The 25,230-nt window shown below is 36.9% G+C and overlaps 1 protein-coding gene across 2 annotated transcripts; it reads right to left on the bottom strand.

The window, feature by feature from the left end:
• Positions 1-1,594: 1,594 nt before the first annotated feature.
• LOC145772275 (coiled-coil domain-containing protein 87-like) lies at positions 1,595-25,230 on the bottom strand. Of its 2 annotated transcripts, XM_082584140.1 has the most exons (26): positions 25,123-25,230; positions 21,817-22,020; positions 20,689-20,859; positions 19,681-19,791; positions 18,958-19,097; positions 18,554-18,674; positions 18,119-18,247; positions 16,974-17,092; positions 16,547-16,616; positions 15,929-16,049; positions 15,307-15,457; positions 13,921-14,065; positions 13,595-13,724; positions 13,265-13,395; positions 12,520-12,651; positions 11,809-12,009; positions 11,124-11,224; positions 10,280-10,395; positions 9,585-9,699; positions 7,133-7,554; positions 6,836-6,925; positions 6,546-6,645; positions 5,921-6,149; positions 5,473-5,587; positions 4,753-4,930; positions 1,595-4,173 (listed from the first exon to the last, which is right to left on the bottom strand). In XM_082584140.1, the coding sequence occupies exons 2-26, from the start codon at positions 21,982-21,984 to the stop codon at positions 3,990-3,992; spliced, it is 3,690 nt and encodes a 1,229-aa protein (XP_082440266.1). In that variant the 5' UTR covers positions 21,985-22,020; positions 25,123-25,230; the 3' UTR covers positions 1,595-3,989. The 2 variants fall into 2 exon arrangements, with proteins under 2 accessions (XP_082440266.1, XP_082440268.1); XM_082584142.1 differs by lacking the exons at positions 6,546-6,645; positions 6,836-6,925; positions 7,133-7,554.

The following is a 25,230-nucleotide window of genomic DNA, read 5'->3' as shown; positions in this document are numbered from 1 at the left end:
GAATTTTACATCACTCATATCACACCAAAAAATGGAACTAGTCAACAAATCGCTCAAGTCGTGTAGGCTATGGTGCAATTGAAGGCACAGCAATGGAAAGCAAGCTAAACATCATTGGGACAGACGGAACAGCAACTATGACAGGGAAAAAAATCTGGTTTCATTACTTCCCTTGAAAAAAGCTTGGGCGTCTATTGCAATGGGTGGTGTGCTTGCTGCATCTCAATGAGCTCCCTCTAGTTCTAAGGCATATATTTCAAGAATTAGATGGTTCAACAAGTGGTCCAGAATCGTTTTCTGGAACAATTGGCAAGCAATTGAATGGAAAAGTGTCAGCTTGGGCTGTGGCGAATTTTCTGCCTATCTTAAATGACGAATTTCCTATTCTTCCTGATGAAGTAATTGAAAGTCTCAGCAGTGATCAGTATTATGCTATGCAAATGTGTCAAGCTGTTATGACAGGCGTTGTTACACAGGATTTGAAATACCTTGAAGTTGGTGGATAATGCCATTCCCGTTGGTGGACCTTAGGATGTCGAATCCTACGTTATTACGTTTCAAAAAGAGGCCTTCAAAGAATTCGCGCACTTTGACTGAATACCTTGTTCGAGTCTATTTTCCCTGTTGGTTCCGCATCAAATATCATCATAGAATTACAGACGCGTCCAAAATTTTTTTCTTTATGCTAAATGCCATTTTTCATTTTCCAAATGTACTGGTAAACAACGTTGGACTTAAAGTTTTGCAAAACAATGCTTTTTTTGCCCACCATGAAAACATAATTTTGGCAATGCTGGGAGATGATGACCGAAGCGTTCGTATCACTGCAATAAACAAAATTCTTCAAAGAAGAATTCAAAGCATCCATCAAGAAAGTGGTTCAGCTAAGATACGAAAGTTCATTCTTCCGAAGTTAGATGCGGGAGCCAAAGCCTATTACGATATGTCAAGTTTGGACCTTTCCGATTTTCACGAGCCGCCTGCAGTCAGGAACATGACGAATGAAGCTGTGCAACAAATTATCACAGATAAACTTGAGCTAAACCATCCCTGCCATAACCAGGCAGTGGAAAGGCATGTACACTTGGTAGGGGAAGGGAAGGTAATTTGATACGGAAGGTAATTTGATACACCCCCCCTACAGAAATGTACAAAAAATATTAGTCAAAAATATTGTCATTAGGTGGAAGATCTGTGAAAATAATGCCTACAAAAATTGCACCATGCAGCTAACTCGTGCTTTTATGGCATAAAATTGTAAAAGTGTGTTTTTTGAGTATTTTTGTAAAATTTTTAACTCATGATTATTTTCGTCTGGAAAATTAAAGAAAAGTTCCTGAAAGATGAAACCTAACTCATTTGACAGTTCATTGATAAGGCTTCAAGGGCATGTCACGTTTTTTCTGCAATGTGCATCCAAGCATACAAAAATCAGAATTTTATAACTTTTTTTGAAAAAGGTAAATTGATACATGTAGAGAAGGTAAATTGATACAGTATATTAAATTCTTTTTGTGACTGTAATAAATGCTGTTATTGATCTAGTTGATTTAAATAAGTTATTCTTCATTAACAAGACCTGCTACTTTGGGAAACAACTATTATAAGGGCTTTCGTAGGTCTACACGCTATATGCTTTCAAAAAATGAGAAAAGCGCAAAGCACCCCCCTTGAATAAGAACTCCAGCCAATGATCCTTCCCATGTCCATTCCGCTGCAGAAGCTTCGCCGCACACATAGGCCTCAATAGTCATCCTTGCACCCAAGCACGCCAACCACATTTTAAATTTTCATTTATTGCTTTGCTGTCAAAGGGGATTTCTGTATTAGTTTTACTGTATCAAATTACCTTCCGGGTGTATCAATTTACCTTCCGTGGAAGGTAAATTGATACATTTGAGTGACGTTTTTAAAATTTCAATTAAAAAAAAAGTAACAAAAATAGAAAAGTGAAAATGTTTTTAAAAAGTGTGTAAGGGATCAGACTTTCATTTCAGCTTAAAATCAATAGTTTGTGTCGCGTAATTTTCAGTTAACAGGCAAAAATATTAAAAGTGTATCAAATTACCTTCCCTTCCCCTAACTGAAGCTGCTGCAAGCGTTGCAGGTTTTTACAGACGAGATGGCATGATCAGACAAAGAATTAAGTCTCGTATGCTAATGCCGTGCTTCAATACCAAAAATCAATTTAATGTCTGATGAACACTTTGCTGAAATTTGATTTATGATAAATTTAAACTTGGTCGTATAACTTACACGTAATTGAACATTTTTACATCAGCTCACTGTAGTTAAGTGCATTTCTTACAGCAGTTTTCTTCGCTAAGAAAATTGTAAAGTAAGTATTTTCCCAAAGTAGATTAAAGTACAAGTTTGCCCAACGTATTTTTTTCTGCTTTAGAAAAATTTTGCCCATACTTTTACTTCAACACACGAATTTTTGAAGTAATATGCCAAAATTTCACACAAATCTATCTTCACATTTTTCAAATCAAGGAAAAAATTGCTCAAATAATTTCTCAACTTTGCACCTTAGAGCGAACGCTGCATTACAGTTACCATTTTATGATATTCATATTGTTAAATGACAATGAATCTGCTTGATTTTTCACTTCTATGACACATACTAAGCACAAAGATTAACTTAATTTACAAAATCGACCAAATTTGACGTAAATTTACGACTAAAATTACATTATTGCAAAAATGACCACTTTATAGTGCTTTTAGTAAAAATACTTCTCTTAAAAGTAATATAAACTTGTACCTTCTGATGATTTTGAGCCATCAACCGACTTTCTATCGTCTGTGGTTAATGAGATATTAATTTTTTTTATAAAATTGGGGTTTTTCGAATTTAGGGGGGGTGTGCCTGCACCCTCTGGGGGGCACCGACCCAAAATTGTGTTTGAAGGTGTTTTTGGGGTCAACACCGAATTTTGGTAAACTAGACTTTTTGATTTGAAAGAAAAAAAATTTTTCACTCCACCCTACTACATAATTATATAAACGGCGAGTTTTCAAGAAACGGTGGTTTTACTTTCGGGTTGTGCGTTTGGGCAACGTATTTTAAGGTCAGCTCAATTCAACCACACCTAGTGGACGGAATAATTCACACACAACAATTTTTCAACAAGCGAAACAGACAACTATTTTTCAACAAACGAAAACTTAACTTAGTCGATCTCGGTGGCGGGGCTTGCGTCAATGCTTTATTAACGGTTAATAAATTGTAGGTTAATAATTAACCTATATTCCTACAAGTAGCCTATGCAAAATTACTAGAATTATGCTTCCACAGAGGCTTTCTTAGTCCGATGATAAAGATTCCAATAATCAATTGAAACACACTTGACAATACCATACAACTAACGTTGAATTGAAGTACAATCATCACCGACTCTTTTTAGCCAATTTCAACTTGATGAATAGCCATTTTTATATTAATTAGGCTACAGATTGTTGTCCAAGCATAGTGCGCAGAGGTCACATTTAAAAATACCGTAACTAACTGAAATGATATAGGCTAAGTTATAGCCTAGGCTATAGCCCTCGGCTAGGCTACTTCAATATAAATTGAAAATCAACCTTTCATGCGTTTTCCACTATAGGCCTACGAAAACGCTGCTGATTTTTTTGCATTGTCTATAGATCAGCCTCGTGTAGTTAGGCTATCATAACAACTTTACCATTAAAATTACACCCACAAACACGTTTAATGAAAAGTCAAGATCTTAAGCCCAAACGCAAGCTACAATGAACGATCTTTTTTTCAAGAAGTTATTTTTCGTCCTACTAATGATATAGCCTACTAAAAACATTTTTTTTCTTGGTTGTAAGCTAGGTGTAGCATCACGTGACTTACAACAGGAAATGGGATAAAAGTAATACAGCTAAGTGCTCGCTTGTAAGCTACAAAAACCAATAGCCAAAACTGTGAAAAGGCACAATTAGAGAAAAAGTTGCAAAGGAAAACTTCATCGAGAAATTTATGTCTTCTGATCAATGCTGATGCGGCTGACATGCATTGAAAGTTGTTGCTTCTCTACTGGGTTTGCTTTGGCAACAGTCAAGTGATTGTCACGGATAAATTGCTTCAATTGTTCCGACTCCCCTTGTCTGTCCAGCCTCAAGCAACGGCGTTCCTGCTGAAGCCAGTACAACATCTCGGTCCTACAAAAAACAAGTATAAAAAATTCAGTTGCACTTTGGCCCTGTTCAAACGCGCAGACGTTATGTTGTCCCAAATTAGAGAGAGCAATGTGCTACCGTTAGCTTGCATAAAGTTTAATTATGTGATCATGTTCAGTTAGGTGTTGTATAACCAGCAGATGAACTTAATTGAGGGGAGAAAACGTAGCTGAAAGGGGCCCACTGACCCATTTTTAAAACAAAATACGAGAAAAGTGAGCCCCAGTTCATACTACATTACACTTTTCGGTGGATTTAGGCCTACTTGTCTGGGAAATATTTATGTAAATTCTTACAGGATATTTACTTGCTGAAAAAAATGCTGATTTTCAATAATTACAATTAAGTAATTGAGTAATGTACAGTACAGTAGAACTCGGTTACTCCGGATTCGGTTAATCCGGATCTTCGCCTAATCCGGATGGAATCGCCGGTCAAATCGAATCCGGATTAACCGAGTTCTACTGTAATTATCTTTTTCTATCTATCATGTGGTTTGGCCGGTTACCTCGCGCTAGTCTACTGGTCTATTGCACGACAATTTCAGGAGAAATATCTTACTTGTCCATCGCCATCTTTTCGTGATATGGCCTTGTTTCAAATGTGACGTAATCATCATAATTGACGTGGATGGAATGCAGCAAAGGAGCGATCATCGATTCCACCTTCTCCAGCTTCTGATAGATCCTGGATCGCGTTCTAGCTTCTTTCAGGCGAGTCGCAGATGACCCTTTAGCTCCTGGAGAATAACCAAGCAACGATAATTATCTTGTGAAATTCGACAAAATAAAAACTGCACTACATAAAGTCAAGCAAAAGATGAAGGTGACCAAACGAGTAAAGTCGTCAGGAAGGTTCATTTTCTCTGATTTTTATTTTTTTTTGAGATGGCACAAATATTATAAGTTTGCAAAAATATCGAGCTTGTGAAGTATCGTACTTGAATACGAAATGAAACTGTTTAAGCATGCGCGAAGACTGAGATTTTACTGGTTCAATAATCTTAAACCTTCGAAGACTGATCGAGAATACTTTGCAGTTTGATAAACACAAAGTTGAGATCGATAAAGTAATCACGAAATTCAGTTGGAAAAAAATGCACGAAAATAATTTGACTTTGCACACTTTTTGAACCCGAACTTGAATAACTAGTGATGAAATTTACAACCCTAGTTTGCTGACAAAAAACAATTTTTGTAAATTAAAGCAAAACAACATATTAAAATACCATAGAGAAACTATTCACATATTAAATTGATTAACAATTTTTAGTTTCAATACCTCTCTGAAAGAAACGATGGGGGTCGGAAGCATCTCTCTCAAACAGTTCCAAGTCGTGCATGAGTTTTTCTCGCTTCATGATTAAGTGGGTGACTCGTTCCCAGGTTTCTATTATCTGCAATGGAAGTACAATATGCTTATTGCTTAGGCTAGTAAGTTAGCAAATATAAATATGTGTTATCTTTTTCTGTTCATTCCCATTTCAAGATATCGGGAAGACGCACAGCATTGGCACAAATGCATCTCTACGAGCCAAAATTTGACAAATTTTTTTAAAATTAATGCATAATTCGTTTACAGGCACAGGTCAAAATCTCTTGCTGTGTATTACTATTGGTGAAATTTATACTGTAGTTAAAATTTGTCAAGGACATAAGTTAAAATTTGTCAAGGACTTGGTTTTAATAACAACATAATGTAAGCTACATTGTACAAACAACAATCTCACATCTTCCAAAGCCAACATGTGTTCGTCTGAACTATATTTCAATGCCGCGTTGAGTTTTTGGGATGTTGTCATTTTTAATTTCCTCCACACTGCTTCAAAGCGTTGTTGGACTTTGGAAGTAAGGGGCTTGTAGCACGACATAGTGGGGGAAAAGGGGTGGCTGGTGCAGGTAGTGACCTTTTCAAGAGCTGAAGTTTTAGAAGAAGCAGCCAAGCTGGCTGCTCTTGATCTGAAGGCAATTAGGTAGATTGTTATATGTGTACAACACAAAACGACTTCAAACATTGTTGTATACGGTGAGATAACATATATTACAGAAAATACTATTAAGGGGGTCCTAAATATCGCTCCTTTAATGCATTCCTTTTTTTAACGGCAGTTAAATGCACAAAAAAATGACTGTCTTCATGTGGTAGTGTCATGTGAAAAACCAACAAGACCTTCTTGATAGAAAATAAACACTTTGTATGCCTGATACATTTTGCACGCAATGAATTTCGAGAAAAAATAAGTGGAACCCGTCTGATGACAAATTACAGAGGCTGGTGAGTTCACGGAGGTGTGGTAGCCTATATCGGTGGCCTATTTGTGACTACTCATTGCAACCTAACCGTTCGTGGATTACTTGTTGTATCCTTTCAATAAATTGATATGCAAGCGCTTCTGTACAACGTCTGGTACATTCCATTCATCTCCTTCATTCGCTTGCGTAAGCATCCCTTCCACTACAACACAAGTTTGTGAAAATCATTGTAGAAATGTGTAGCTGTTTGCACGTGCTCAAACACAACGCTTTGATCTCTTCTTGTTTACTGTTTAATAAACCTTTTAAATCCTCTCTTATTTTTCTGCTTCTTTTGAAAGGTAGACTAACGTATAAACGCGATGCTGAGAAATTTTACATCATAATATAACCTGCTTTGATCGATCTCTGGCGGTTAGACATTCTCTTCCTTAGTTGAACGTTAGGTAGCGTTGGCACGTTGCTATCCAAGGACATGTACCCTGGGAAACAGAATTACTGTAAGCTTTCAAATTGCGATCTAAAACGTCCTTCTTCCAACATTGTTAGAAACTAGAATCGAACAGACTTCACTCGAACTATATGCTTACCTAGCTTTGCGCTTGCAACGCTAAATGTTAAAACTAACGAGAACGACATAACCTCATTGCTATTGTAATACACAACCAATAACTGATATCTTTCTCTACCTGATGTATATTCGTCGTGGGATAGCTCAAAAGGTTGACGGTGCGGTCCGGAAGCCTTACCAACGCTGAAATCTGTGTCAACTCCTGTGTCACAGGTATCACTTTCCTTTATTGCTAGTTTCTTTTTATGCTTCGATTTACGGTCTTTCTTGGAGGAAGTGAACGCTGGACTTTCTTCTGACGTCTGATCTGTTTCACTGATTTCTGAGTCATCTTTTGCTGATCCTCTTTCTACGCTGCCTCCCTCGTGTGAAGAGTCAACCACGGACAGTCTTCCACGAGCAACAAGCTCCCAATCACTATCCTCATCTGATGTGTTGGATACTAGGCTCCCCTTGATGCGCGATCTCAACTTTCTACGTGGGGAAGACGCTTTTCGACGATCAGCTAAGTCTATTTTGAAGCTAGATTCGCTGTCTGCGCTGCAACAGAAGAGCGGATAACCACAGAGCTCGGTGCTACATTGGTGATTTTGTACGAACGTGCAAGAAGAATAAAAGCAAACTGTTGCCCATGTTTTACGGTTCTAATAACTACCCAGACAACAAATCAGTCGTTTTTTACATTAATTCAACGTGTACAGACGTCAAATCAATAAAAAAACGACTGATTTGTTGTCCATGGGTACTTTCCTGAGAGTGCTAACACCAAATGCGAATTGGTAAGGAAATAATATGATGAAACATGATAATGAAAAATATCCGAGCATAGGCCTACAAACGTTGATCGCCGTTAAAAAATTAATTTGCGGAATATCTTCAACTTAATTTAGTTTAGCCACGTCATTCTGAGACACCAACTATCAAGAAGTTGGATTTATTTATACTTTGATAGTTAAATCATGGAAACAACTAAACATTACGAACCGCGAAAAATAGCACAAACAAGATGGAAACAATACATACGGTACACAATTACCAGGGATTTCTAGAACAACGGGATTGCTGACTTTGCAAATTTCGATAAAGCGATGGACACTAGAAGGGTCAGCGCTGTTAACGCCCGAAAATGAAAAAGGCGAAAGCACGTGTCAATTACGCTGTTGAGAAGTCGCCTTTTCTAGATATCCCTGCTGTGAAGCTAAAATAAGGTCTTGAAAGTGGGCACTCCTAGGCATCTTCCCTAGCAACGCCCATAGCAACAACTAATGGCTGGCCTTGTCTATAACTTAAGATCATCATTTTAAAGCAACCTTTTGCTGTTAGTCATCCAAGACTATTGAGTATTGAACACAGCTTTAGTTTTCATATTTAATTGATTATTGCATCACGTTTGGGCAAGTTTTAGTCATGAAAAATAGGAAATAAAAAAAAACATGAAAATAAGTAAGAAAATTGAATTTCGTGGTATTGCTAAACAAAGAAAGTTGGATAAGGTTGGTTGTAAGTCTAACAATGGTGGTAGACTTGATAAACTGTTACTGTAACACAAGTGTAACCTTTCCTGTAACACCAGAAAGCCATCCAACAACAGAAGATCAAAGCCCTTTTTGCCAACCTTCTACTTCAGCAAAAAAAATTAGGAAAACAAGACAGTAGCAAAATCTCTGCATATTCAAAAATCTGCCAAATACTCGACAAGTTTTGACTTGACAAATCAAGAAAAAGAAGCTTTGACACATCCAAGGCCAGGAGAAAAACATTAAAAGCACTTAAGAAAAAATTACAAACCCAAGCAGAGGCAAAAAAGGGTCTACTTATGATAAAGGAGGCTTTAAGGTGTTGAAAATGTTTATTGTTATTTTGTCGTAAAATGTGATTTTTGACCAAATACCAAATTTTAATCCCAAATATCTCTTTCATTTATTTGCCAATCGCTTTCAAATTTTTAACACTATCAGACAGAGTAAACATGCAAAGCCTCTGGGTCAAAGAATTTTGGAAATTTTGTTCATGATCCTGTCGGCACCCATTTGTTTCATGTCCGAGGATCAAAATTTTTAGAAAAAATGCAACATTCGAATAACTTTTTATTTTCTCAAAATATCTTCATTTCCTTCCATAGACCGTCAGTCTTGATACTTATAAACATTCTGTTAAAATTTGATTCAAATCCAGTAAGTGGTATTAAAAATATTTGTTTTTAAAATGTGTGCATTTTTCACCACTTGGTGGCGTTTTAGGGAAAAACGGCCACATTTTCAAAATTTTATTTGCTTTTTTTAAATTATTTCATCTTTAAGCATCATTTTAAAAACAAGAAATGGGTTGTATGTTGAGAAATCCACATTTTAGTTTGTGCAGTAATGATGCAGTGGTGATGCAGTAACCCTCCTATTGTCCACTTCAAAACAGAGTCAGCAATCCCGTTGCTCTAGATATCCCTGACAATTACACATAATTAGTTAAGTTACAAAGTTCAATACACAATTACACATGCAATAGCTTTTGCACTGAGTAGGTAACATAATTGTAACCAACCATCTTTGTTATGTTATAGCAACAATTGGTACCTGTCATCTGATGGGATTTGAGGCAATGTTTTTCCCAATACGTCCTCGTTAGATTGTTGTTCGGGTTCTTCGTCATCTTCATCCCGCTCGTCAAGAGTGTAGTTTGACTCGTACTCTGCCAAAAGACACAAATGGACTTGCGAAAAATACAGAATAACCATCTGGTACACTTTTACACTGATATGACATAAGTAAAGTTTCACGAAAGACAGCCAGCATCAACACTGCAACAATCATCGCGTCCGCTTCTCCCTCTACTACAAGAACAATGAAAGCAAGACCAGGATCACTTCACCTAAACAAAGAGTTGTTCACGATATGACAACCTAGAGAGAAGGATTCATCAGAAAGGCGAAATTGTGTTCAAGTCGGCTCCATGTTGATTTTACTGAGCCTCTATACCGATTCGCTGAAAATCTATGCCTAGCAAGGCGCTGAAAGAAACGCATATGATTTGATACAACGCTGTCTAAATTTACACGTTCGGTTTCATGTTGGTGGTGAAGATAAGAAAATGACGTCATAACATTATACAATGAGGTAACGATGATGAAGTAATGTTGGTAATGAGGTAAAGGATGGTTTCATATGTTACTCGGACTAGTTTTTAATCTTTGGTAGAAAAACAGGTGTGAAGTAAAATCAAACAACCGTAGATTGTATTGCCACATCGTGGTTACAAACTAAGCAATCACCTTCCAAATCGGGGTATTTCCCTAACCCCCCCATGGTTACTGAAGTGACGTTCCACAGGCCGGGGACAAAATGTTCCTTCTTCATCTTTATCTCAGACATGATCCCATGTCGTCTTCTGCAAAGAAATAAAATAAAAAACGTTCTAAACTCCTTACTTTTAACCTGAATTGTATCTCAGTCCTTCTTCTACGTTGCTCCAACGTCTGTAAACATTGAAAATACAAAAAAAAACTAACTTTGCAATCTGTGATCTTCAAGCTCATGATATCTTGGTGAGAGTTGGATGTTATTTGATTTCATTGAGATATTTCTGTCTCATCCAACTGCCGCTATGTTTGACCAGCAGTTGAATGGGGCGTCGTGTAGCAGGGAAGTACAAACAACTTAAACAACGTTTTCTGTGCAACTCTATGTGGTCACTCTCAACGCCGTACAGTCAGTGACGTAGCCACAAAGAAAATTTTAGGAAGACAATTATTTTAATACTTGAAATAAAGAGTTTGTTTAAAACATAGCTACTGAATGCATCCAAACATTTATAAAACGCCATTCAATATGTAATACAATTTCATTAAACTTTGTAATTGCATTAAAAACCCATTTTTGGTTGGAAAAGATCGAATTTTGGGGGGCGATTGCTCTCCCAAGCCCCCACCCCGTGGCTACGTCCTTGCGTATAGTCTAACATTAGATTTAGAGCCTTACTACAGAACTGTTTGAAAACGACACATCGAAAAATAATCTCGATATGAAATTCTTTTGTAAGAGTGAAACAAAATTCTTCTATCTCAGTAAAATTCTTATATCTCATCTGTAATCTCAGTAATAGATTCAAGTCCTTACTTTTCATTTTCCAAAATAACGGATTTACTTATGGACTCCTTTACCGATAATGATGCCTCACTATCATAGAAGTGATATATTGCTCCTAAAAAGTCTGTTTCCTGTAAAATCAAAAAAATATATAAAATTTCCATATTGAGACACAAAAGCAAACATGTACCGAAAGCACCCTAACACACACATGATCCAATCTTCAATCAGAAGAAGTGTACTTGTAAAGCGTATGGTAGGCTATACGGCATACACGCGCTTTATACCAATAAGTGAATCAGTTGATCAAAAAACTAAGCAAGCAATTGAGCGGGAACTTATCATAACACCTTTTTAATTTCACGTCTGACAACCGTCCGCTACTTTATAAAGTACCAACTATACTTTGGGTGTTTTTTTTTGAGTTGATGAATACCTTTAATTGAATCAATTTATCTACACCAATGTTTGCTTAACGAGATGTAAGTAACCTACCCGCTCTGAACAGCTCTACTGTAGACATATCAAGCAAATTCCTCGTTAAAAAATTTGAATGAGAGTAAAACATCTGAAAGCGATGGTCCAATCAAAACAAGAGATTGTGATTGAGCTAAAACTGATTTTATGTGCTGATCAGAATGAGTGGGTGGGCATATGGTACTGTCGGTACGCTGTTGACCAATCAAGCCATAAAAAGTAACCAATGCAGCCTTACTTGGGTTGAAAGATACTTGAAATAATCGTCGGTATTGACAGTTGCTTTCCACCAGGTGAGCCATGAGGCGAATGCGCGATTTGCTTTGTTCGCCTTTGAATGTTCGAGGTACGATGACGCAGCAGTCATAATGTGATGTTCGGAGTGTGACGTCATAACCGAAGGAGAAGGCCTGTGGTTTCTTTCCCAAGCATCGTGAGCCTTAAAACGTTTGATCAAATAGGAATTAGCTTTTTTATATGAATTTTCCAGCATAAGCATGCTGAACAGAAAACATCTATTTTCCCTTGCACAAGGTAGACCGCTGGCTTGAACTTGACTGCAGAAATTACAATCAATTTGTTTCCTTAAAATACTATTTAAAATACTGTTTTCGATTAACGTACCGTACGTAAATGTAATGATAAAAACATCATACGATTTACAGTAGCAAACGTTGAAACATGGAAAGTACTGGTCAATCACACTTCACACATGTACCAAAGGGCTACTGCGATGATGTTGCAAAAAAACATACTCTGAAAGCCAACCACTCCATTGATTACTTTATCAGTCGATTCTTCCCCGTGTCGTACTTTTCTCTACCGCAAAGAATTGATAAAAAAACACTGGCTATTCACCTCATCGAAGACACAGGCCCCGCAACCTATTTCAAAGCTGCAAAGTTGGCTGAGCTGTATAAGTGAAGAACATGTTGCAGGTAGCCATTACCTCTCCTTCCCATGGTGGTTTGGTTCCTATCTTCTTGAAGGTTGGGTTGAGAATCTGCAGCGTCTGAGGCTGAGTCAAGGTGCTGGATGCGAGGATACGGCTAAGGTTGACACTTGCTGCCGGCTTAACCACCTTAGTAACAGATAATGCCATCACTTCACCAAATTGTTCAAATATGCTTTTTAAAAACCCTTAACGATTGATGGATGTGCTTTTACAGCTATAACAACTTGTGATTGATAAAAGAAAATCATCAATTTGTATATAATTTCCGTCACTGAATGGTTCAGTGAAAAAAGACAATGTGTTTCTAAGCGTCTTGATAAATTACAGTTTTGTTTTTGTGATATTATGCCATGATTACCCGCAAATAAAAGCAGAATCTAATCTCATATGTAGCCTAACTATAATCCACTACAATTTTACAAGTATACATTGACACGTCATGGGAAGATCACGCCAGAAAAACAATCGATTACTGGAAAAAAATCAGTGACTTGCTAGTGCTTCAGGGCCGTTAAAATGAAGCTGAAGACAGACGATGATATTCCTCTAATATGGATGATGACACTTTTCGAAACAATTTTTCGGTCGCAACCAAATACAATTTCTCCAAAGCTTGCAAAGCGCCTATTATAACCGAAATGTGTTGACGTAATTCACGTAAGCTGCCAGCAAAAAACATTGGATATAGAAAAAAGTGAGTTGATTGAAAATGTGCTGATGGAATAAGGCTGCAGCCTACCATGGGGTCATCGTCAAAGACAAGGTGGTCGTTTGGAACAGTTTTCATGATCTCATCATAGACTTCTTTCAGCTCTTCTCCTTGGAAGATATTAGAATCCAGGTTCTTTACGGTGGATGCAGTTATTTCCCCTAAAAAGGAATTGTAGGATGGTGATTGGTGATACAAGATGAAGAAAAGCTACAAGAAAATTCATTTCAGCATTTCCTTTATAAACATGAACAAACAAGATAAAATTTAATAACTTTAACCAAAGTTAATAACTTTCACCAAAACAATTCACTTAAACACGAGTCATGTAGAGCATTTTAAAAGAACTGCAAACCCTACCTGTTAAATCGTTGTACAACGGTCCATGGATGTGGAGAGACACGACAGGTAGTTCCACTCGGTCAGGGATGTGGATGTCGGAGGATCGGATGGTGACCTTCTTGCGGTCCACTGGATTGGCATGACCGGGCTGACAAGCAACAATATAATTATTTCTTTTAAGTTAGGAACCATTGGTTTAAGGGATGATCTACGATATTACGATGTGTTGTGTGTGCTCATCAGAAGAATGGTTTTCTTTCTTGTAATTGTCGAGTGTTTAAAATTACTCAACTTACGTTGTTGTTAGAAATAAGAAATGGTGACAAGAAACATAAATAACATACTATTTTCATCTCCACCACGGGAGGTTGAGGATATTTGGGATCAGGAAGAGGCTTTTTCAGCTCTTCTTCGTACAATTTCTGCCGTTCATCAAGAGCAATTTGCTGCTGCTTCATTTTTTTCGCATTTTCTTCCTGAATTTCTCGCCTGTGATTATAAAACAAACAGCATGAAGCAAACAAGCTGTACAGGCCTAAAAAACCACAGTTAGAAAATATTCAATTTCAAAAATAAACAGCTGTTCAATTTATTCGGTTTCTGTGAATGCGCATGTCCTTTATACAACTTTTGAATGAGAATAAAATTACATTGCTTAGCGAAGTAGCTGATGTCAATATTGTCATTATCAAAAAAAAAAAAAAAATACAAAAAATATAGATATCAGGTTCCAACGAGAATGGCTTAAGACGAGTACGGCTGAGATTTGTAAAGTCAGAGAGTAAACTTCGATCAGTTTAATTTGTATGTGTAGCTAAAAGATCACTTGGTATAGCAGATGCGGCTGTCATGCTTGAAAGTTTACCAACCATAGCCTTGAAATAAGCTACTAAAAACGAGAAAAGTGATGTTGATTTAATTAGTTATTATCAAATAGTGATTACAAGCAAATTTGAAACATTGGCGTTTTTGAAGCCTAAAAATCGTTTTGATTATCACCTACTGGAGCTACGTACGCTTGAGTCTAAAATTGATAACCTTAATTCAAAAGTACTGACGTTACATTTCAGTGGAATGCATGCGTTTTTCGTTTTATAGATAGGCTACAGTAGATGGATCGATTGCATGCAGGCTCAAGCCCGGTATATACGTTGAAGATTTAGACTGGAAGAGAAGGTAGGAAAGCCAATTTTCGTGTCTACCTTCAGGCATGCCTTAAGTATCTTGTCAAAGACATGATCCTCCAAAGGCATGCCACATGCTCTTGAGCGATGTCGAAGTAGCGCCCTTTCGATCATCGAACCAGGGCTCTCACCACTTGGCTACGCAGCCGGCCGGTGAGAGCCTTGGTTCAGGTGAGCTGAATGCATGCTGAACCCTTAAAAATTGAACACTGGCGCTTAATAAATTCATTAACTGAATGTCTACACCATAAAAAGATACCAACGTCTGCAAACGTTCTTTTTCCGGTGCACATATTTTGAAAATGCGTGAAAAAATCAACATACAATAATATTGTTAGCAGTGCTGGCAAGAATTCCACTAAAATGTAACAAGCTCTTCAAAACTAGGTTATTCAAGTAAACCATGCGTTGATTTTTTGCAATTTAGAGGAAGACTACTAATATCCAGAAATGCCATTTCAAATTAGACTGCAGTGAATGTGGTTGACCGAAGATGATGTACAGAAGAACTTGTTTCAAATGCAAAGCAAATAACAAAAACAGCACCTAGTGATAGCTTGTATCAAAGGAGGAATCCCTTCATCTTGCTCCAGGTATGTGTCCTCGTTTGTCGCTGAATCTTTGGATCGCGTCAAGTTTTCCAAGTCCTTTCTCAGGTTTACTACCCCAAGCATGTCTCCTCCAGCTTCTGTGGTGTCTTCACAATCGGTCGCAGGAGGAGTGCGTTATGGATGCAAATAATGCAAACAATTATCAAACTTTCTATGGAGGAAGTGTTGCAACAGAGGTGTGAAGCATGAATAGTGTTTATTTAAAGGAAAAACAAACTTTTATGTTGCGAGTTTGATAAATCACGTAGCAACACACGGTTGTTGGAATATAAGGATTTGCATAGCGTTCTATACTTAGAGTGCGCCTACTACATCAATGTTAACCAAAGTTTGACTCAATTCTCATCTCTGGGAGTTTATATTGGCAGATTAACTGAAGATTATTTCACCACCAGCTGGTTTTGCCCTGAATGATTTATCACGCAGTCTATTTTCCAGCTTAGTTAAATGACTGGTACCAAACAAGTAACTTTAACACCACTGTGACACTTGGAATAAAAATGATAGGCTGTTTGAACGAATAGGTATGCAAAGTGTTCAGAGAAAAAGTTCTTTACCGACAAGCTTGATCGTGGGAGCACTGTAGACCTCCCTTGCTGAATGAACCTCCAAAGCCGACGATGACGTCGCTTTTACTGGGGAGGCCAACCTGGATGGCAGCGACGGCGACTCCATGCCCTGGAAGTAATTCATGGCGAATGTTTAATGTGCAAGAAAAGCATGGGTATAAAAAGACGACAACATAAAGTTTGATTTGTCTAAAGCTACTTCACAAAACAAAAAATGGAAAATAAATTATAGACTAGTTGAATAGACTTTACAGAGGTTGGGTATTTTTTGGTAATTCTTTTAACCCACACTAAAAACACTAGCATGGTGACATCATGTACTGATACTCTGTTTTAACAATAAGGTGGCTTTCGTCCAATGGTTGGCATCGCGACCCAATATATTTAGCATATATTGTGCTAGAAAATATAAGTACCAATAAATTGTGGTTTTTGTAAAACCCCTTGTAGTAACTTTTGTTTCTCTTACAAACAATTGTTTAGAAAAATAGAGTCATCAAAGAAACCAACTCGTCAGAGATCTGATGTCTCTCAGAAGAACATCTTCCCCGTACTATTTGATTACGATTCTAAATTTAAAATATCAACATTTATTAACAAACTTACATCTTCCTCTTTGCGGCTCTCGACAACTTCTGTGGATAACAACGGCTCTGAATCCCACTTTCTTAATTTTCTAAAAAAGGATAAACCTTGTAAGACAAACCATAAACGATCATCCACCTTGACAGACCTTAATTTAGACACAACAGACTCAAATAAAGTTCAGCAAATGATATTTGCGTTAGTAATTGCTGTGGTTAAATTTTGCACAGTGTTAAAAACCCGAGCGTATTTGCGATAGATCTGCTCCACAGTTAATTCGACCAAACACGCAGCATGAATCTCAAAACAGCAGCATCCTAAATCAGCAATCCTTGATATACAATAATAATTACTCCTGCTGAATCTGAATCTATGTTTGATTAAAAGAATCTTTGAAAGGCAGTGGTCAACTCATGGAGCATACATCCTTGATTGTGATCCTGCTCACCTTACGTGAAACGACAACACACTCTCAGCATCTGCAGACTCGTCATCCAAGCTCTCCTCCTCCACAATTTCATCCTCGAAGAAATTTTGGGAAGGTTTAGTAGGAACAAGGGACATGGCCTGAGTGGAATATAAGAATGAAGGATTACATTGATTCAAAGGGACAAAAGATAAAAACACAATTAAATCACAATAAACTCTCTCGAGTCGATTGCAAAGCATTTAATTGATATTTTTAAACAACGAAGTTTGTCTGAGAAAAAGCTAAAGCATGGTCTACTCAGCACAGTAGCATTGCAAAAACGTTTGACGATGTATAACAGAAGAGTAAAAAACAACTGACAGTATTTCGCCTTTGGAGGATTAACTACCAGACACTATTTGGTTGTCGAAACTGCATTGTTTAGATAATTTGAGTCAGCCTGTTAATAAAATTCCTCAAAATGTGACAAATCTGGCTTTATCTGTAGTCGGCCATGGGTGGATTAACTACCATTTGTATGTTGAATTGCGCCCTTTTAGTGACAAATAAAACATATCTCAGCCAAATCAGTCAAAACGTCTGATCTGCGGCCGAAGTGGTAGTACAACTTAACCGAAGAAATCTGAGTAAACAGTTCGACAGATCTTTTAAGAAATATTGAAATACAGGTTCAATAAATAAAACACACATTGTATTGAAAAAATAAAAATAAGCCTACAAATTCGTAAATTTCACTGTAGCATTGATCAAATCACTATAATTATATCACATATTGACTGAATCACCATGCTTAGACAAACACCGAATCTCAAATGCTAAAGATCGGACAAATGAATGATAAGGTAGCCAAAGACGTAATAGACACAACAAACACCCAAATAATCTCAAACGATCAATTTTATGGGAATCATAGACTCTATTTCAACAATCAGTAAGTGGAGAACCACACCAGCTTATCCAACAAATAAAATACTTCTATCTAAGTCTTGTATACAACGATGGCAAGGCAACATCCAATCATGGACCGGACTCAACTTGGCGACACTGGGCGAGTTGGTTCAAAATCGCCACTCTTGGAAGCAAATAACCCAATAACCCATTTTGATGCGCAATCTGCTGCAGGCGGAGATGACGACTGATGATGAAGTCTTGTATAAACTTACAGCAGATAAATCTAGGCTTGGCATTCGTTTCTTCATGTCGCGAATCTCCTCAGAAATGTTGAAAGAAGGCGTTGAGAGCTTCGTGCGAGTTGTTGCCACGAGGTTGAGGAAGGACAACTGCCTTGGAGCCTGCGGAGAGACACATAGAAGGAAGTGTTTTGCGAAAGGGTAGCAGTTATGGGTTCTAAAAGATTGAAACGACCACTACACTTATGTCTAATCAAGCAAGTCACATTTTTGTAGTTTAACTTAAATTGCAAACAAAATTTGAGGCGTGACTGAACCTATCTACGATATTAAGAAACCGAGTCAGCCAGAAATATGTCAAATTAACTACATCTATAAAATAAAAATGCTGACATATCCCAGCATGCAAAATTGGTCCATTTTAAACTCATTCGACGTCTGCTTGGTATGTATAAACTCAATACGAACTTTGGGAGGAACTGGTGTTACAGCTTCTCTCCTCTTCACGATTGGCACCATCTCTGGGACACTCTCAGTGGTTTTGCGCAGGTCTGCGATTATGTGACGTCGCACAGCCAGCAAGTTTAAACTGCATCAAAAGTATTTCATTACAACTTAAGCCATATCTTCAAGGCGTCTACGATTGTACAAAACGACAAAATGCTGAAAGCATAGCTTTGTTTCATAGCAGGCATTCAAATTAGTGACAATAATTTTTACTCAATGACAAAGTGAATTGAAAACCCCATAAAAGAGGTTAACCCCTCATCGACGGCATTAATAAAGTTATTTTCAATAACAAAAAAAGTAATGCAAATACAAGGACTAATATCAAAAGTAATCAAAAACTTTCACTATTACTTTTCACTTACTACTTGTCAGCACACAGAGCAACTTGTCCACGAATTCGAGACATGTTTGCAGCCTCGCTGAATACTCCCCGTGCATTCAACACTTTGACTTGGTTGCAAAAATACAAAAACAGTTGCTCACACACGGTGACTACATGAACCTGGAAATTGACAAGATGAACGGTTGAGCGTTGAGAAATAGACTGTTGTTGCGTTGCATTTCAAACCTTAACTTAACCGACTAAGGATGGACCGTTCAATGACAATAATTAATTACATTTATAATCCATACGCGTATGATTGATGATTGATTGAGTCTTTATCCTCGGATTGGGAAAGCTTCTTGCAGAGCTTAATCCTGGCAGTTTCGCATACTTGTAGAAGCTTTGAATCACTGACGCAGGCCCGGCCACCGAGTTTGACAGAGTGAAGTTTCCGAGTGTTGAAGTCTTGTTGTCGGAGAATTACTCCCTCCATTAGATTCTGCTGAATGGAGAGCAGTCCCTAACGTGCTTTGCTCAATCCGCTTGATCTTCTTCGTTCACGAAGTCATGCGTTAACCAACTGAGGTATCAACTTGGCCGTTGCTTCACAACTGGTTAAAATGTCAAACTAGAAATAATGTGGCTTGTGGTTCAATGCTAGCTGAAAGTGAATGTTAAGGCGTTTAAGGTGAAGTTATCCCTGCTGCCTGGGTACAATATATTAGCCAAAGTAATAAATTGATGCATTAATATCGCTTACAGTTATTCGGCGTTGTAGTTCTTTGTTTTGACGAGTGGTAAGAAAAGGATCGTCCACTTGTTGGCGAAAAACGTACCAAATTGCGTTGACCTCACCGAGCAGAACTGCTCCCTAGGAAAAACGCGTAATTGCTTATTTTTAGTTCAGTTTTATCTCGTTCATAATGTAAGGACACCAGTCAAACTTTGTTGCCGTGGGTTGGCAATTTATGGTTTTTATTATTACTGGGCAAAAAATAACATAAAAATATAAAGGTGAATTGTTAGTTATTACTTTCTAAAATCTCTCCAGCTGTTTCACCCTAAAAGGGGGATCACCAGAAGGTCATTAGTCAAATAGAATATAATAGAATTATACAATATAGAATAAATATAATACAACTCTATCTGAATATGGACCTTTTGATGATTCCCCTTTTAGGGTGAAACAGACTGTATATATAGGTTTTAGAAAGTAAGAACTATATTTGATGTAATTTGCTCCGCTTGGGTTTTTTGCTTGGCATTGAGCACTTTTTGTAGTACTACTAGTATTTATTGTTTAAATGTAAATTAATGTGTATAAGGTTTTATCTTATTTTGATGAATTTATTACCTAAGCATAAGTGCACTGAAAAATCCTCTTTTAATGTTTGGTTTAAGTTTCATACTTTCATAGGTTTTAAAAACCTTTGAAGGACCAACTCAAGCCTAGTCACAGTCTAAACAACAAGGCTTGTAAGTCGTTGCCAATGATCATTGCATTTATAGATTTTTATAACAGTCCAAATGAGCATTGTTGTTCAAATTCTTTGGGCAACTGGGCATGTTAAGTTTTAAACCATTGTTGTTAAATGTTGATTGAACTACAGTATTCATTTGCATGGTCGAGGATCGTGTTCACTTATGAAACTATCAAAACAAAGTGATTAACAATAAAAAAGGGTAGTGTCAAAAAACGTATATATCAAAGTCTTTTCCAATTTAACCTTGCAGAGAAATGAACATTGCAAATATTAAAAAATCTTACTAAGCTACGCTGATCTTCGATTGATATGTGTGTCCAAAAAGGACGAGGATTGATTCGACGTCGGATATGTTTGCAAAGAGCCGAATATGTTTTGGGTGCCACTTGAACCGTGTCGTTAATCGGAGTAACTGGTCGATCAGTTTGTTCATTTTCTTTAGCTTCTTCATCCTTCTGTTGATTCAATAGATAAAATTCATGTCAAAAGTTATAAACACAAAAGCAAGATAGCATTGCAACACTACAAAACTTGTTTTGTGACATCATACGATACTTGCTTTCTTATTAAGAAAAGCAAATAATTCAAAGTAAAACCAAAAAGTTAAACACTGCGAAGCAAGTGACATTTCAAAATACACTCGACTCTCGTTTCTTTTCAGAATAAATGGTGCAGAAACTGGTCTGGATAATGAAAAAGTCCTGACAACACAAATGCATTCATGCATTGCAAATGAAGTGAGTACTTTCTTGCTATAGCAGACTACTGGTGAGAAAGCTAAAATTGCGTTTTTTACTGGTGTTTTTTTATAGCAAACACACAATGCAAAAATATGCATGAGCTTAAAGAAACTACTCAATCCAAACCCCAAATCAAGCCAAACACACCCCGATGTGCTAGAAGTGAATACATGTAATTTGTTTTTCAGGATGAATTGATTAATGAAAGTCATAGAATATTGTACGAATTTCATACAGGTCTAGACTCAAAATTTTTATCAGAATAGCCTACTGTTCAGACGAACTGAAATATGGAGTAACGAGGTCCAAAAAAGCGAGGGTCAGCTTTACATGGCAAAAACGCATCAACAAAAATGACATAAAACAACCAACTTGATCCAAACATCATAAAATTCATCAATTTCCCTTTTGATAATTGAATGATGTATATAAGTTGAAAGCATGATAATAATTTATGAGACACTTAACTGCTACCACACCATCCTATTAGAACAGTTGGTACCGTAATGTTATTTGTTAAAAATACACTTTGGCATCAACATGAAAATTATGTTAAAACGTAAAAAGAATTTTGAGTGTTTAACCAGTATAACCTAATTGAGTAGCCTAACCAACATACAAGCAATCAACTGCTGACTCATGACAAATATCTTAGCGATTTGTAATTCATACCTCTGCTTTCAATAAAGTTAGATTTGTAAGACTACTTAAACAGTTTCTGTGTGCTTGGACTTTGGCATCTGGGATGGAAGCAAGGCCATACACTCCTCTTGATTTATGTCCAGTGTATGGGTTTTTCTTGTCAACATTAGAAGAAAGATGTTCTTCAAATCGTGCCATTTTATTGATTGACGATGTCTTCCATCACACATTCGACTGTTTAAAGTGTAAAATTACATTACTTGATTCATAAAAAACTTTAAATGTGTTCTATTAGATATATGCAAGTTCTACCAACAACAATAAAAATTGGTTATGCAGCAAAGTGCTGAATTGCATCTTATATTGAGTCTAAAATGGAAAAGGTAAAATATAGTTTCAGGCATTTTACTTGGACAGTCATTTGGCTAAAACTAATTTATGAATTTTGTTTAAGATGAAATACTCTAGTACCTAGCATCATAGTGCATTACGTTACGTTACATCATGAAATGTACATATTTGCTGCAAGGTTGAGCCAGGACAACAGCATTTATAAATATATTCTCATTGGCATGTCTTGTTCAGTTAAGGTCAAGAGTGTGAGACTTAATATATTGGACAATGCAATATTTCAAGAATGGACTATAAGGGAAGTATAAAACGTGTACGTACATATTTTGAAGAAGATAAAAGATAAATTTGCCTACAATTTTATTATTGCTATCATCGTTCAACCAACTAGTCAACAATTCGTCTTGGGGTCAAAATATTTTTGTGTTATATGAGAAAGATGCTTTAGTTCCGAACTATTCAAAGATGCAGATTATTTTAATGCTTTTTCTGTTGCTATTGAACTGTTGTTTCATGTGATGGCTTGGTAAAATTGTGGCTTGGTAACTTAGTGGTTAGAGCGTATGCCCCTAAATCAGTAGGCATAACTTCAACTGTTGACTGTTGAGTCATAAAAAAGACTTGTTAGAAGTGGCACTGGATCTTGTACCTGCTTGATGCTCTTAAAGGGAGGAATGGATACAAGATAATAATGTAACTAACACGTATATGATTAGGAAAGCAACACGTATAGTCGTATACGTATATGAAAACACATATTGTTACTATGATTAATGGTATTTTTTCTTCTTTACAATTGCAATTGATTTGTAACATCACAAATCAGCTTCATCCCCATGCAGAATAGTGACCAGTGCTTACAGATACTGCTTAAGCATTCACAGGGGAAAACCATTGTTTTATTCTTTGTCTTGACTGAATTTAAAACGTTTCTGTGATGTAAGAATCTTCATTAGATATTAGGCTACAGATACTATTGCAGTAACTTCTAATGCATCGTACTCGTACCACTCCCGGCTTATTGAGACCAGTAGGCTATTGGACCAGATGATTTCTAGCATAAAAAGTGTATGAACATATCCAGTCACAGTAATGGATGTCTGATAATGATTAAAGTTTGATCAGTTTATTAAAAATTTACATATCAAGCACAGGAAATAAGTATTTCTTTCGGTTTTTATTAGTTAAACATATTCATTTCTAAGTAGGATTGATAGAAAGTTTCTTCAATGAGGCGATGCCTTGTCAACTCTTCACTCTATAGAAGATTACATAAATATTTAATTCTTTTTTAAGACTTCGAAATCATGATTTCTCACTTATTATAGTTAGAATTTGATTCTTGGATGTTATTAATAATCCAATCTATATATACCGTATAGATCAGTGGTTCCCAACCTGGGGTCCGTGAGAAAGCATTTGGGGGTCCGTGATTACCTTGATGAATTTTGGAGAAAAAAAATATACTTTGTTCTAAGTTATATGCACGGATAGAGCACCAGCTATGCTTGGGAACAAACCCGGATTTGCTGCTTTAGTAAAAAACGAAGCTCCTCTCATGGTTGTTACCCATTGCTTCTTGCACAGGTAGCCTACGCCTTAGCAGCAAAAACTTTACGAGCAAGTATCAAGAAAATTCTGACAAATTGCGTGAAAGTCGTCAATTTCATCAAAAGCAGAGCTGTAAACCACCATACTTTTAAAGTGCTCTGTCAAGAAGTAGGGTCAGATGATGGAGTACTTTTGTAGGTTGTCATTCTGAGGTACGTTGGTTATCTAGAGAAGTTTTAAAACGACTGCAGCAGCTAAAAAATGAAGTATCAACTCTTTTGAAAGCAAAAGGAAGTCCCCTCTCAAAATTGTTCGAGGGTAAAAGTTTTCTATACGGCATGGCCTACTTTGCCGATATTTTCGATCATATTAAGAATGTTAATCGTGGCATTCAAAGACCAGGTGTGACGATAACTGATGCAGCTGAAAAACTGAAAGCGTTTTTAGCCAAGTTGCCGGTTTAGAAACGCAGATTGGAAGCAGGTAATTACGCTAACTTTCCAATGTTAGAAGATCTTATCTTGATGGATAAAACTCAAAGAAAATCTACTCTTTTGATCTCTATGAGAGACAATTTTGCGCACACTTGAAACCCAGCAAATCTCATTTCAACATTATTTTAATTTAGAGCACCTGCCGAACGAAGTTGAAACATGGATTCGAAATCCTTTTCTTTTTAACTTGAACAACATTAGCGATGACGATCTCAGCAAAGATGACCTAATTGATTTGAGATCAAAAGAGTTATTACGCATTGAGTTTCATTCAAAAACTGTGGAAGAATTTTGGTGCTCACAACTGCAAACCTACCCATTCTTGGCAAAGCAAGCGATTAATGTTTTGTTACCATTCATAACCACTTAACCTTTGCGAGGCAGGATTCTCAGCTCTTGTTACAATGAAAACAACATCAAAATCGCCTGGACAGTGGACGTTGAAGATGACATGCGTGTTGCATTGTCAAAAACTCAACCGCAGTTCAGTCGTTTAGTTTGGGAAAGGCAACAACAACCATCTCATTAAATTTGCTTACATAGAGAAAGTTTCGGCATGGCACTTTGGGTCACCTTGATATTCAAATACTGCTGACATTTCTTGAACAATCCATTTATTTTCTTATTTGAGCAATTGTTTAACCTGACATTTTCCGCAGGAGTCACAGTGGCAATGCAATATGACACCGTTCAGTAGCTGAGTAGCATAATTATTACAATAGTCAATAGTAGCCTAGGTACTGTGATTGAACTGACTCCTGTGAAAATAAATTTCTTTGCAATAGTCGAGATAGTATGTTAATTGAGTTTCAGGCAAAATTTAGGTAGGGGTCCGCAGAATTAATAATTTGTCTAAAGGGGTCCGTGACAACAAAAAGGTTGGGAACCACTGGTATAGATCAAGATTAGAAGAGGCCATCTGTACGGTAAATCAACTTACTTTAATGATTTTGCTCCTCTAACTATCAAAGTTGTCTATTTTCACCTTTTCATTTCTTGTAATCACAAAAAAACAAACTTATTCGATACATATTTTAAGTAAAAAGCC

The sequence above is a fragment of the Aplidium turbinatum genome, chromosome 6 (assembly GCF_918807975.1).
Source record: "Aplidium turbinatum chromosome 6, kaAplTurb1.1, whole genome shotgun sequence".
Classification (NCBI taxonomy): domain Eukaryota; kingdom Metazoa; phylum Chordata; class Ascidiacea; order Aplousobranchia; family Polyclinidae; genus Aplidium; species Aplidium turbinatum.
Note: the sequence above shows the minus strand (reverse complement) of the source record. Positions and strands in the feature narration are given on the sequence as shown.

What these genes read in the sequence shown, in the direction of transcription:
- LOC145772275 (XM_082584140.1), bottom strand. Translation starts at nt 21,984, where the DNA reads ATGGCACGATTTGAAGAACATCTTTCTTCTAATGTTGACAAGAAAAAC. An exon ending in TCGAAGATCAGCGTAGCTTA is followed by an intron (nt 19,792 to 20,688) that starts GTAAGATTTTTT and finishes CGTTTTTCCTAG; the next exon opens with GGAGCAGTTCTGCTCGGTGA. An exon ending in TCAAGTATCTTTCAACCCAA is followed by an intron (nt 11,225 to 11,808) that starts GTAAGGCTGCAT and finishes TTGATTTTACAG; the next exon opens with GAAACAGACTTTTTAGGAGC.